The sequence below is a fragment of the Lycorma delicatula genome, chromosome 9 (genome assembly GCF_047948215.1).
Source record: "Lycorma delicatula isolate Av1 chromosome 9, ASM4794821v1, whole genome shotgun sequence".
Taxonomy (NCBI): domain Eukaryota; kingdom Metazoa; phylum Arthropoda; class Insecta; order Hemiptera; family Fulgoridae; genus Lycorma; species Lycorma delicatula.
The window spans coordinates 106,294,193-106,309,257 of NC_134463.1; the positions used below are offsets into that span (position 1 = coordinate 106,294,193).

A 15,065-nucleotide genomic window follows, 5' to 3' on the forward strand; every position below is an offset into this window, starting at 1 on the left:
TTGGGAAAAAATTTTGAAAAATACATGAATTACATTTTATCATCATAACATTAATCAGTTTAATTCATATATAAACAAAAGCCGATTATCTATTTGTAATACAACTTCATCCTAAAAATTAATTAGAAAAAATAATTCTTACTTTTTTACTGTTTATTGTTGTTCTATGAATGAAATAAAATATTTAAATTTTAGGGTAGAAGAATGTTTAAATATTAAATCTGTACTGTAATTTTAAAGTTCTAAGAACTTTAGACAACAGGTTAGAAACGTGGAGATTTCTACTGGTGAACTAAATCGAAATCACCTCTCTGGATCACATCCAGAGTTGTAACTCAGGAATTTATTCCCACCCAAGGCTGACTTGCCTTTGAAAGTCAAATATGGAAGGTCTTTTAAGAAAAAAAAAAAAATATATATATATTTTTTTTTCACATAGCTATAATAGATAAACAGATATGATATGCATACATTTAGATAATAAATAAAGTTAAAAAAATAAAACAAAAAAATGTTGGAAATTTAATTGGTTACACATTTAATATTACACTTTTAACAGATTTGTATAGTATTTAGATTTATTTTATTAAATTTATCAGTACACAGTAATACTATTTTTTCAAAAAAATCTTTTAATTTAATTTTATAAAAATTGTTTAAAGGCTCTGTTAGATAATCAAGTAAATTATTAACAGAAAATTAAACATAATATGGTCATTTCTAGAGAAAAATATTACACTATGCAATGCAAAGGAGTTCAATTGGCTAGTTTTATACCAGTATTTTTTTTTTTAGTGTAGGTTTCTAAATCTAGGTAGGTAGCGTAGGTTTCTATTTTAACACATGGAACCCTTTGCTCCTGAACATAAAAATGTGGCTCATCAGAAAACATAACATTTTCCAACCTTCTTTAGTTCAGTTAGCACGTGGTTTGGGCCAGAAGAACCTTCTTTTTTTTATACATTATTGGTGTTTAAAGCTGCTGTTAGGTGGCTGATGAGCTTTCTGTCCAGCTGCAAGAAGTCTGCGTCTAACAGTTGTCAAGCATAAATCCATTCCACCTACTGCTACTTCTTGCTTTAAGCCAAAGTAGATAACTTTGGATCAAGTTTACTTTTTCTCGCTAATAACTGATTCTGTGTTGGGGTAGTTTTTCTTTTACAGCCACATTTGCCTTTCCTCTGAAGTGAAAAGGAACCAGTTTCTTTAAATTGTTTTATAATAGCATTCATTGTCCCTAGTCCAGCACCACATTCAGAAGCTATATGTTGTTGTGTCATACTGGTATGCTCAAAAAGAGAAACAATTTTCAAATGCTTTCTTGGAATTATTACTATACATTCAAGACTCATAAAAAAACAATGAAAATATGATTTTGTAGTAAAAAATTAAATAAACTCTCACAAAGAACTATTTATAACATGAAAATTGCCAAATAACCAAAGAAAAATAACCACACATTACACAGAAACTAAAAGAATGGGTGTGATCAAGCAGTGTAACATAGAGATAAACAAAAAATCCCCTTTGTTCAGATTAATTTGCATTCTATTGTAATTCTACTTTGTACAGATTAATATTTTATTACATTAAGTATACATAAAACTTACTAATTTAAACTTACTTTGTTTTATTTGCAGCCCTATCAAAATAACTTGAACGATAGTAACCCGCCAAACTTTCAGTTAACTCCCCAGCAAATGGTATATATAATATATACTCTTTATCAGCCATTAATTCTTGATCTGATTTAATTATTAAAAATTCATTTGCTGGAACTAATCGAATACTAGCTATTGGTAAAACTTGTAAACTCTCTTCGCTTATAATTTGTTTTAATGAAACTTTTGATTCAGAAATACTTAAATTACGTGAATGAAGAATTATAGTATCTGTACTTTTCTGGACTAATATCTGAAAAATAAATAAATAAAAGAGTTACTTCATAAAAAAAAAAGTATAAAATAAAAAACTCTGTAATTATAATAAAGAATCTGTGACTTTATATAAAGGATTAAAACAACCAGATGCTTCATCCTACAATATGTAAGTCATGAAATTTCATAACACATACTTATAATAATAAAATTATTAACATTTTTTCAGATATTAAGACGTTTTTGTCAGAATATTTCAAAAAATGATTATGTAAATAATAATTATACATTTTGCATTACTTATATTACTGCTATGCTGCAGAACAATGTATATTTATTTCACCTATGTGCAGTTCCTTTATTATCAACACCCTTTCATAGCCTCAACAAATGTTCTTGAATTTGTAAAATCAGATAATTAAGACAGGAGAGTAGTAAAAATAATTATTGATTAGCAAAAAACTTTGGCTAAAAAGAGATACATTAGAATTTATGAATTAACACAGGAAGTATGAAAACCCAAAGATGAAGAAGGCAAAAAATTGTATAAAAATACAAGGAATAAAAATGGTAGAAAATTCAAAGCAACTGAAAACTAGTAAAATTTTAACCATCAGTTTAGAAGTCAGGCTGAAAGAACAAATCCCTATGTACCTTTGCAGATCTTGAAAAAGTGTTTGATAATGTACAATGGAGTATGATTTTAAACATTTTAAGAAAAATAGGACTGAAATAAGGAGGAAGAATAATTAGAAAAGAAAGGTCTCCTGTCTACACTTTTAAAAGTAATAAAAAAAGTAGAAATGAGAGAAAAAACATTCCAAAATAACAAAACATAAAACATTCAAATTTTGTTAATAATGTTATTTTGGCTGAAACAAATAATGTTCTTTCCCATAGTCAGACATTTAACTTTGTTTTGCAAAAGAGAAAAATGCTGACTTTGTAGATTTTCCTGTTTGTAAATCATGCTGCTTACTCACTATTTTGCCTATTTGATATCTGTCAACTAGAATTTAAAAAAAAAATTATGGCAGAATACTGAATGGTCTGTAAATTAATACTTTAATGTTTTAGCCTTCTAATATGTTTGTTTAAATTTTGATAATTTTAGCTCACTAGAAAACATACTCTTAGATAATCAAATAAGAGACTACCTTAAATTTACTTAATTGTAATCTTCATTTGAGCTTGGCTTTTTTCCCAAGAATAACAAATTGTGTAACAACTGATTTGTTCATAATATGTTAAATTAACTTTTTTATTTTAATTTAAGAGTAAAAGGCCAAACAAATTCATTGGTACTAATATAAGGCACAATACAGGTATATATCGTACTATGTCACTGGTGTTTGATAAGGCTAATTTTCATGTTTCAGAGATTAAGTAGAACCAAAACAATCTTTATCATTGATCACTGCATTCAGAAAAGAAAAGGTTTTGTTTGGTGTAATATCAGAGCAGTTTCCATCATTGGCTCCTCTTATTAAAGAGCAAGGGGATGTTGAATATAATTATAAACACTATATAAAAATTAATCAGTTTTATTAAGCATGAATTTGAACAGCATGGCCACTGCTTATCTAATTTCAAGAAGATAAGGCTATAAATCATACTGAAAAAGAATGGCAGCTATGAGAAATGTTTAAGTCACTTATTTTTCTTTGGTTAGGTGATGTACCTTGACCTCCAAGTTCCCAACCCGATTTGTCATATTCTGACTCTTCTTGCATACAAACACATAGCCTGTTCAGCCACCCTTTTCTTATCATTAAGAAGAGGTGTACACAAAATTAATAATTAATGAAAAAGTGAAGTGCAAGAGGTTAGAATTGACAGCTGAATTACCAAAGAATGTAAACTTTAATGGCTACAATAGTGTAATGAATCATTGCATCCTTATTTTTGCTAAAAGCCTTTACAATCTTATACCCTTAACTTATATATATTTAACAACTACATATCCTTAACTTTCTGATTTTCAGCCACTAATTCTTAATTAATTCAAACATTCCCTATCTTAAAATTTTTTATAACGTGGCCACTTTCATATAAAAATATATTATTAAAAAAAGGATTATCATAAAAAAATCCATCTTACCTTTATCCAAACTTTACCATAAAAACTGAAATCATTCTCTTCAAGATTTGTTATAACATCCACAATATAATGCTGAGGTATCACCATATCAGGTAGACGATATCCAGGTGTAGTAGCAGCATTTACATTACAACACCATGGTGCAATAAGTAAACACAATAAAAGACAATCACATAGAATTCCTTTCATTCTGTTGTTCAAGAACCCTCCTTTTAGCCCACCTAACAGAAAATAATGAAAAAATAATTAATAACAAATCACCACCAGAATAGATATATACTTGTATATTATAATCAATAATCAATTTAACTAAAAGCTATATATGTAAGTTTTTATTGTAATTTATTAAAAAAAAAAAAAAAATATTTTTTTATTATTCCTGATAATGTTTATATAAAATACGTAATTTGACGTGAACGTTTTAACAAAATGGATTACAACTGAGGATGCAAGAAATTTGTGAAAATGTTTTTGTATATATGATAAAATAAGGTAAGTGTCATTCTACTTTATTTATTGTTCTGTACTTAGTTTGATCAAGTTCTTTAAATTTATAAACTAATACAGAAGAATATGGTTCTTAAAATAAAAAAATTATATATTTACATACACACATATATATTAAAGGTTTAGTTGCATGATATTACTTTGCTTGAAGCTACTAAGGTAGTATAATAAAATATTAGTTTTCTGCTACCTAATAAAATAACATACACACGTAAATGTATTTGTACTAACATGAAAGTTACTTTTATGCAGAGTAATATTGTTACATATCATTTGATAGTGTTCAGTTATTATTATGTACAATATTTTACCGTTTTCATGAATTTCCTCAATAAAAGGTTCCTGCTGGTTTTGACAACTTAACTATTTCCTTGAGAAACCTTGAAAAATATAATATACATCCTACACTATGATACATCAGTTTATACTTCCCACCATTCAGGTTTTCATTTTTTTTTATTATGCTCAATTATTAACAAATAATTATGATGCAGACATTCATTACTGCTGTTTTGAATGATAACTTTAAAACACTGTAGTTAAACATTGTCTTTACACATGAAAGAAATATTTTTATCATTTCATTTATTTTTTAATTTCAGGGTACATATTTCAGTTTAGTATTTGGGAAATAACTTCTTTGATATTAACTTTATTTGAACTTGCAAACTTTAATTTCATTGCCATACATAATTTTTATGTACCTGAGGCTGTAACTGTAAAAAATAAAAACCATACATGTTACACAAATTCAGTTTTTGGTGAGGAGGTAAATATTTTAACGCTACTTCTCATGTAAAGTAAGCAAGCAACTTCTGAAAACTCCTTTGTAACAAATATTATGTCCTCCAGTAAATGTTCATTAGTTGAATAAGTACTTTTTATAAAAAACTTCTACTAGCATTACCACTAACTTGTACCTAAATTAATAGTTAGAAAGGTTTTCTTTGATGAAAACTATGAAAGGTTTTCCTTGCTTTCATTATAGTTACATTATATTTCAAAGTTCAAGAACTATATTTTAATGAAGCGTCCTGAAATAAAACCTAATTTAGTTACAGAATGCAAATTAATTGTTGAATTGTCATACATAAAATTCGACATGACAACCATCAAGTATTTCTGCATAACTTCAAATTGTTCAATGGCATTTTAAAACAAATTCTGCAGAATTTTGAAAGTTCATGTTATAACATAAACATTCAAACAAACCATCCAGGATCATAATCCCTGTTCAGTTTAAAGTTACATTCACAAGAGTATAAATAACCGTTGCAAACTTGGATTTTATATGGGAATACATGCAAAATGATTTTTTAAATACAACACGCTAATAATAATACAAGATACATAAAACAAGACATGCTCTGAAATGCTGTTGACCAACTGAAGTTATGCAGATTCTGATGGCTGTCTTGTCAAGCCCTACTTATGAAAGTAAACAATTGATACTTTTCCTAAATTGCATAAATAAATAATATATGAGTACAATGTGCTTCTATAAAATAACATGTGGCTTTTGATTTACTACGTAAAGGGAAGAATGGACTTTCATGTAAACATAACACCCATTGTAAACCATGTATCTAATTCACAAATGAATAGATTTTTAGATTTAATTATAATTTGATATTAAAAAACTGAGCAGAGTTAATAAAAATAATAAAATATAGTCAATATTTAAAAAAAATAAATTTATTATTTACAAAAAATAAATTTATTCTTTTGAAATTTTCATAGCAAAAGAATAAATTTCAAGATTTAAGAATAATTTGATATTAGAAAACTGAACAGAGTTAATCACTTGAATGACAAATTAACAATCTGAAGAGAACAAGTTTGAACAGTTAAAAAACTAACGATCGGGAAAACAAAAGATATTGCTTTAATTAAAATCAAATTTTTAAGAAGTAAGTACGCTTTAATCTATTCAATGTTTCAGTACTATACAATTATTGTGTGGATATATAATCAGTAGAAATAAACAACTTTCTTTACTTACGATTTGATTAAAATAATTCATTTCACAATGTATAAGTACGTTTCGGTACAATTCAAAGAAAGAATTATAAAATAGAAAATATCAGAGAAAAAATCTTCTGATACATACTTTTTTAATTTTTTCTTCACAACATAGATTTTGCTTCTCTCCATATTAACTCACGATCAAAAAAAAAGACGTACCAGCTAATTACGTACCACGTTAAAAAAAACAAACAACTATAAAGGTTATGATGTGATTCTTGGTAACTTACCAAATTTAAATAATAGTGGTAACAACATATCAAACAAAAAATATCGTATCATATTCACGAATTAATTTTTACTTCCTTGAACGAAGTAATGGAAGTACTGCAATCGGTGAATTACTTTCGGTTTCCAGATTTCAACGGAAATATCAATTTTGACCATCCCTGAATCCATTTTGACTAGTTTCGGCGTGACGTCTGTACGTACGTATCTCGTATAACTCAAAAACGATTAGGATGTTGAAATTTTGGATTTAGGACTGTTGTAACATCTAGTTATCCACTTCCCCTCTTGAGTGCAATCGACTGGACCAAAAATGCCCAAAATAAAAAAAAATTGGATTTTGGACTTTTTCTTAACTGCAGTAATAAGCCCTTATTTAGGACTTTTGAACGATGTATCATAAGTGATACTTATTTTTATTGTTTCCAGAGTTATAGCCAAATAAAATGTTAATTAATGAAGTATTTGGATCTTAGGGGAAGGCACATCAGTTCGAATCAAACTTCATATCCTTTTTTTTAACTTTTTTCTTTTTAATTTAAATATATTGATTTATTAATAATTATTAACCTCTCATTGTAAAAATATAATTATGATGAGTAATAATTCAATTTAAAAAAAATAATAAAAAATATCAGAAGTTTTTAATGAAATAAAATTTTATGTACTTTTCATTTTAAAAAAATGTGTAAATGTAATTTAATAGGCGTACAAGGGAGTCATGTGTTGTCCAAATCAATTTTTTTTTGTTATATAGAATAAAACTTAAAATATCAGATGGCATATGTCTCCCGGTTGATGAAATTATTTATTTTCCTTTATCGCCCCACTTCCAGTGGAGCGAAAATGGGTTATTACTCATTTATTACAAATGGTTATTACCCATTTGTATAGCTAATAAACCAGCAAACAAATGACAGATTAATTTTTCTTTGTCTTTCATTGCTAAATTGTTCCTGGGTACGACTTGATAACTACCAAAATGTTCATGCTTCCGTTCAAGGCCATGCAATATATAACACTTTTTTTATGGCATTCTTTGAACTACAAATTTTCCGACGGAATGGAAGGTGTCACAAATGAAAATTTCTGGACACCAGTTAATTTGGAACACGATGTAGCCTCATACAGGCCGATAACTCTATTTACCGATTCTATCGAATTTTGTGAAAGACTACTTAGTAGGACACTACAGCCAATTCTGGAGGAGAGATTTGTTGTTCCGGACCATTAGTTCGGCTTCAAGAGTGGTCACTCAACGATCAAAAAACACACCGGATTGTGAACGTTATCAACAAGGTCTATAAGAGAGGATGCTAGGCTGTTATTCTAGACATCCAGCAGCACTTTGATAGTCTAGCTTCCTGGCCCAATGAGTTGAAAAGGAGCTTTCTCAGCTGTACTGTTTGATCATGCAAAAGCTTCTATTTGCATCAAAGCAAAGTGCAATCAGGATCTGTTGGTACTATTTGATACCGAGCCGAGTATTACTCAGGTCGATTCTAGGACCTGTTTTATTTTCGACCTTCATGGGGACCTTCCAACACCTGAGGACGTCTAGGTTGCATTGTTTGCACATGACACAGCTATCGCAGCTTGTAATAAGCTGCAGTATATATGGGATTTAATTAGTAAATGGTTTTCTAAATGGAAGAAAAGTATATCCAGCAAAGTCTACACATGTTACTTGAGGTGAGGAAGGGTGACTGCCCTTGAGTTCAAGTGAATGGCATTTTCATTATGCGTTCTAACAGCATGCGATACCTGAGTCTGCAGCTGGATCGCTGTCTGATATGGAGGGCTTACCTCAGAAATCGGTTTAATGTTATATTCTGGGAGATGTACTGGTAACTAGGCAGGGTGTGACATTATTATCGAACAAATAATTGTTATACACAACAATTCGGAAACCTATTTGTGCCTGCAGAATCCAGATGTGGGGTACTATAAGAGAGAGTAACATTGAGATTGTTCAGTGATTTGAGAATAAGTTATTGAGAACTATAACAGAAGTGCTATGGTTTATAAGAAACACTGTGATACTAGGTTATCTGGAAGTGCTGAGCATTTTAGAGGAGATACAACAATTCAGTACCAAATGTAAAATGAGACTGAATAGTCATGTGAGCTGGTTCACAGTTAATCTCTCTTGGATAGTAGCGAGGACATTTGGTGTTTAAAGCAGCTGCACATATTGGATTTGTAAAGTGCATCAAGATTTGGATGAATCCACTACATTGGGATATTATCTTCCTCAAAGTATCTCATTTTGTTTCGCATTTTGTTTTGATAATTTATTTATCTGCTTATTTTCTTTTAACTATTTTTTTCTTCTCGTTCTGATATTTCTTTGTTTGTTTTGTTTTATATGATCCTTTATGTAAATGTGAGATACACTTGTTGGTGTTTTCTTTTTATGTTATGGACTTGATCAATGTTCTTCGGATTCATAAGTATAATTTATTTTTTAATTTTATTATATACAATTACATATGTACTTGAGAGTACCGTATAAAATATGTGTACATATGCATGCATGTGTATGTATTTACCCCTTGAGGGGTTTCAATGGAGACCTTTTTTTGCATGTTATTTGTGTATTTTAATCAAATTTACTTATGGTTCTGGTTATTTAGTAGTGATTGTAAATAATAACTTTTCTGGCAGAAAAAATCATGAGATGTGTAGATTGATCAACATGAAAAAAAATTAATATAATTCTATTATAAATAACAAATACATTTAGTCAACTCTAGATTGAACTAGTTGTTTTCATAGGATTTCAATTACACTTTTCTTAAAAATTTGATTTGATAGATGTTTTAATCTTTTTTTTTAAGGCTTTTTAAATCCTTAAAAAACAACGAACAAATAATCTAAAAATACACTTTAATAAGTTTATATTAATTATTTAGATTTTTTCCTGGTAATGCATTCTACTTTTTATGAAAAATATATTAACTTAAAAGGCTGAAATCCAATTATAGAAATACTATACATACATATACCAGGAAAATACTACCCTTAATAATACCAGAATACCATTTAAGAAACATATTTATATTCCAGGATATAAATTTGGATACCACCAAATTGTAGAAGGCTTATAATATATATATCTACTTTAATTTTATTAATAATAATAATAATAATTATTATTATTATTATTCTATATGAAAGTAAAGTTGTTTAGTTTTATTCATAAACAAAATATAAACTAAATAACAATTAGAAATTTACATATAAAAACGGATACTTTCAAAAAGTTTTATATAAATTACATTTGTTACCTTATAAATATAAGGAAATAAACTTTAAACAAGTCAGGATTTTATTAAGATAAAATTTAAATAATTACATGCAAATATCTGCTTAAATTTTCTTGTATTTATTTTTACCGTAAAAGATCTATTTCTTTGCCAAAACTGTATTTTATATGAATACTTGATTTTAAAACCCGTTCATCCCTTTTGTACATAAATATTTCTTTATTAAACTGGTTTTCAATTTCCATAATAAAATGATTAACATAACTGTTGTTTTGCTTTATTGGTCAAGATTAAGTAAGATATTATTGTAAAAAGTTTTAGCTGCTTAAGATCGTTCCGATAAACACAAGACTGTAGAAGATATACATCCTCATACAGATAAATTTTCATAAGAAAGTATACATTTTTTTATAAGCAGTACCTTTTAAAGTTAAAACGTTTTATATGTAAACGTCATTTATAAAATAGTGGTACATGACATAAATACCTGGAGTTAACGGATTGTGAGATGTAATGAGCTGTGTGTACTGAATAGAGGTAGGTTATAAAAAAAAAGAAAAAAAACGATGAAACCAGTTTTGTGTCTCTTCAGTTTCAATCCAATTATGATTATTATAGCTAGTACGTCTGTAGGATTTCCACCTCACTTATTTAATAAATCTGTAATTTATTTATCGTATTAGTATAAAAATGACAAAAAATGTAAAAGTGTTTTTCACCTAACGCTTTATGAGGGTTTGAACAAGACCGAACACCATCAGAAAGTATATCTTAGCATATAGATTATGCCAAAAATTTATCTACCCTTTGAGTAAAATTTTGAGATAAAGGACCCAAAAGGACCATATTTCTCTCCCCCCCCTTTACCAATTGTGATTAAAGCTAAACTGGATCAATGCCCCGCATCAAGAAATATCACTCAAATTTCATCCAATCTGGTGAAATTAAGCAAAAAATATCCCAATTTATGTATATACATATGAAACACCAAGATCTGGAAAAACCCCAACATGCAAAATTTGACTCCACTTCCCTTAGATAGTATACAGTATAACTATATAACTGGGAAGTAAAAAAAAATCTTTGGAAATAAAAAGAGAAGGTGGTCTGTTAAAATTAATAGGAACCCTTTTTTTGGTTTCACTTGAGAAGCTAAACAGCTTTGCATTTCCAAAGAGAAATGCAAGTTAATTATTTCATACCAAAATTATACCACATAAAAATACATAAACCAGTAAATCAAATATGACAAATCTTTTCATTTGTCGCATAAATGCGTAAATGCTTCAATTTACCATTTAACAAGAATGTTATTAAAAGAATTTAGTAAATTACAGTAGCTACATTTAAAATATTTTTTAAATATGACATTTTGTTGATTAATGCTATTGTTTTATGTTTTTTTAGCTTTTGATATACCACTACAACACCACTTTATTCATTTTACTAGTATATCCCAACATTTCCATGAAGGAAACTGTAAAGATTTTAATAGGTCGATTAATCAATCTATCTATTGATTCTTATAAAATAGAGTAATAATTAAAATGAACAGGTTTATATATGAAACAGAGATATTTTCTGTTTATTAATGTTTTTTTTTTATAAACAAATAAATGAAACAGCAATTTGTAATCTTCTCCAGGGATTCCTAGTTAAAATTTTTTTACATAACCTTGAAATGAAATTGAAGAGATATTTTAATATTTTCCACAGTTTATTTGAGATAAGTTGAGAATAATTTTACTGGTACTTTCCCGTCTAGATGGCATTATAACAGAGCTATAGCTCTAGAAGGGAAAGCATTGTAATTGGTTCAGTTGGGAGATATGTGGTTTTTATTGGATCTTGATGTTTTGACACCTAAGGAACTCAAAAAAGCGGGTGGAAATTTTCCAAATGTTACTGTTTGTATGTATGTTTTGTATTCGGTTTTGGCCTCTAAATCATCTTATGTCTTCAGAACTACTGAACCGATTTTGACCAAACTTTGTCAGTTACTTATTACTTCTAATCTGACATTGGTGCCATTAAACTTTCAACTTAAAAGGCCAAGAAGATGAGCCTTTTCTTTTTTCCTGTTTAGCCTCCGGTAACTACCGTTTAGATAATTCTTCAGAGGATGAATGAGGATGATATGTATGAGTGTAAATGAAGTGTAGTCTTGTACTGTCTTAGTTCGACCGTTCTTGAGATGTGTGGTTAATTGAAACCCAACCACCAAAGAACACCGGTATCCACGATCTAGTATTCAAATCCATGTAAAAATAACTGGCTTTACTAGGACTTGAACGCTGTAACTCTCGACCTCCAAATCAGCTGATTTGGGAAGACGCGTTAACCACTAGACCAACCCGATGGGTTAAGAAGATGAGCCTGAAGTGAGGCAACGTCACCCTCAATATCTTGAGATTTCGCGTAATTAAGTCATACTTTTCTTAGGCATATTTCTAAACAATTAGAAAAAACAATATTTGCAAAAAAAAATTTTTTTTAAATCGCACCGCTATCCCAAAAAATGCTCTAAATTACTGCTATGTTGTGACATCACAGGTGAGCGGTAGAATTAAATAAAGGAATAATATTTAACTGAAAAAAAGTAACTTGGTCTGTCTGGATCTCAAACTCGATCGCCCGGTTGACTCGGTACTTGGTGTGTTATGCCTCGCGGCTACACCAGTCTGCCGGTCCGTACAAGCGAAATTTGTTCTATGTAAGTTGTGAAATTACATTAGTTTAGGATAACTTTTTTTTCCTGTTTAGCCTCCGGGAATTACGTTCAGATATTACTTCAGAGGATGATATGTATGATTGTAAATGAAATGTAGTCTTGTACAGTCACAGTTCGATCATTCCTGAATTGTGTGGTTAATTGAAACCCAACCACCAAAGAACACCGGTATCCACGATATAGTATTCAAATTCATGTAAAAATAACTGACTTTACTAGGAGTTGAACGCTGGAACTCTCGACTTCCAAATCATCTGATTTGGGAAGACGCGTTCACCACTAGAGCAACCCGGTGGGTTTGATTCATACCTATAATTCTATTTGAGATACTCGTATAATTGATATAAAGAAACATTGTATGTTGCTGCAAAGGACGCGTTTCGGATATATTCCATTTTCAAAACTCGCTTTACTGGCATCTTCTACTTTGTAAGGCTGTATATAACGTTAGGTGACGCCTTCCCCCCCCCCAAATTTCTTCCTATTATTCAACACAAATACACAGAAATTAAAAATAAAAGCGAATAACGGTTGTTATTTCTAACTACAAGATTAATACGTTATGATAATCTGAATAAAATATTACATAATTTTTAACACTTTCATCATATTGTATATGCAGACATACAAATTATCAGATGATTGACAAGACAATACAATATTTGCAAGACAATGAGATACAACATTACAATATAAATTACAGCTTGCCAATTCAACTATAAATAAGTCGGTCACAAATACGCTTAAGAATGCAGAGATTACGATCAGCTGATCCGGTACCCTGATAATAATTACACACACGCTGTGTGCGCTCAAGTACGTACATTCAAGTGTAAACACATAATAATACATAATTAACTCAGCGATTTATTATTTTTTTATCGAGAGTGTATGAATTAAAAAATAAGTTGGGTCTTTTCTTGATTATACGACCACCATATCTTGTCGCATTTTTCAACCGACCGATTTCATTTCACTTTATCTTACATGGTTTAATTTTAGTACTACTTTAATTAAATTTTACGTTTTAAGAGAAATACCGTATTAATTTTATGACATCATTATCTCTATCACTTCTAGTTCGCAAAGTACAACGACACAGGCAAAGACTTGTTTTTACTGATTCTACAAGATATTAAAATATTTTATTCACCAGAATAATTAGTATAATTTCTCACTAAATTGGTTTTCGTCTAAGTATATATTTAAAATTACAGATCATGCTAATCCTATAAATTCATAATTTATGGTTTAAATAAATGAAAATTTAAGTCATAGTAGAAAAGGTGTTTTTATAAGAAAAAATCCACGAAAAGTTTTTATGCTTTCCTGGCATTGGTTATTTATGCTTGCATAATAGAAAAACAATGATGCATGAAAAACTTTTAAAATATTCAGAAAATAGATTTCAATCTTTCAAATTTATTTCAATTTTTTATCGGTTCATCCCCCTCCCACTATATTGACCCCAAAGTATGTTTTGGGGTCACTTGCACTGCTACTATACTTCGGAATACATAAAAAAAAATTCGGTTAAAAATATGCAATAAGTAAAAATATAGTTTTTTCAATTTTAGAGAAGGGAAGAATTATGGGGCAATTTTTTTAATGGTAAGATGAGCATGTACGAAAATACTGACTTAATTTAAAGTGAGTATATGTTGCATAATTTTGAGAAAATTGACTCTAAAGAAACTATCTACCCCACCCTCTGAAGATATTGACCACAAAATTTTACCGATAAAGTGCCCCATGTACATGAGTTTGTGTGCCAAATTTCATTAAAATCTGTTTATCCAGTCAAAAATTATAAAGCTTCAAATACGTCAACGCACGTACGTACAAGTACGTATGTACCAGTATTACCTCTTACATATTTTTTTATTTTTTATTTTTTGGGGTCCCTGGGTCATGAATAGTTGAGAAATAAAAAACAATCTCATACCCCATTCTGACTGATTATCATCATACTTTTATTCTAGCAGCATAGCTCCAGATCTATGATGCTAGCAAAGTAAAAATATCTAATAAATTTAGTAAACTAAAATGTATTTTTTTTAAATTTACTTTTCTAACGTATATATTGCAATTTTTTTAATAATAAGCAACCGGGGCAAGTGGCATGAGGATTATATGTATACCATATAAATGATATTACATCATACTGATGTAGATGTAGTCTTCTACAGACTCAGGCCGACATTCCTGAGTCGGGTGATTAATTGAACCCCAACAATCAAAGTACACCGATATAAACCCCTTAGCATTCATATATATATAAAATCAACTAATGTTTACTAAGATTTTAACCTCAGAACCTTCGACTT

General features: G+C 29.2%; 1 protein-coding gene across 3 annotated transcripts in view; it reads right to left on the reverse strand.

Annotated features, from left to right (window-relative positions):
* The window catches only part of LOC142329793 (aminopeptidase N-like), a 124,630-nt gene that overhangs the window by 41,531 nt on the left and 68,034 nt on the right, over positions 1-15,065 (reverse strand). The window contains exons 1-3 of one of the 3 annotated variants that reach the window (XM_075374596.1): positions 6,596-6,711; positions 3,979-4,199; positions 1,625-1,914 (exon numbers count right to left, since the gene is read on the reverse strand). In XM_075374596.1, the coding sequence (XP_075230711.1) occupies positions 1,625-1,914; positions 3,979-4,167 (479 nt within the window). In that variant the 5' untranslated portion in view covers positions 4,168-4,199; positions 6,596-6,711. Of the gene's footprint in view, positions 1-1,624; positions 1,915-3,978; positions 4,200-6,487; positions 6,712-15,065 lie in introns of those variants that run through there. The other 2 variants (XM_075374594.1, XM_075374595.1) reach the window with 2 other exon arrangements.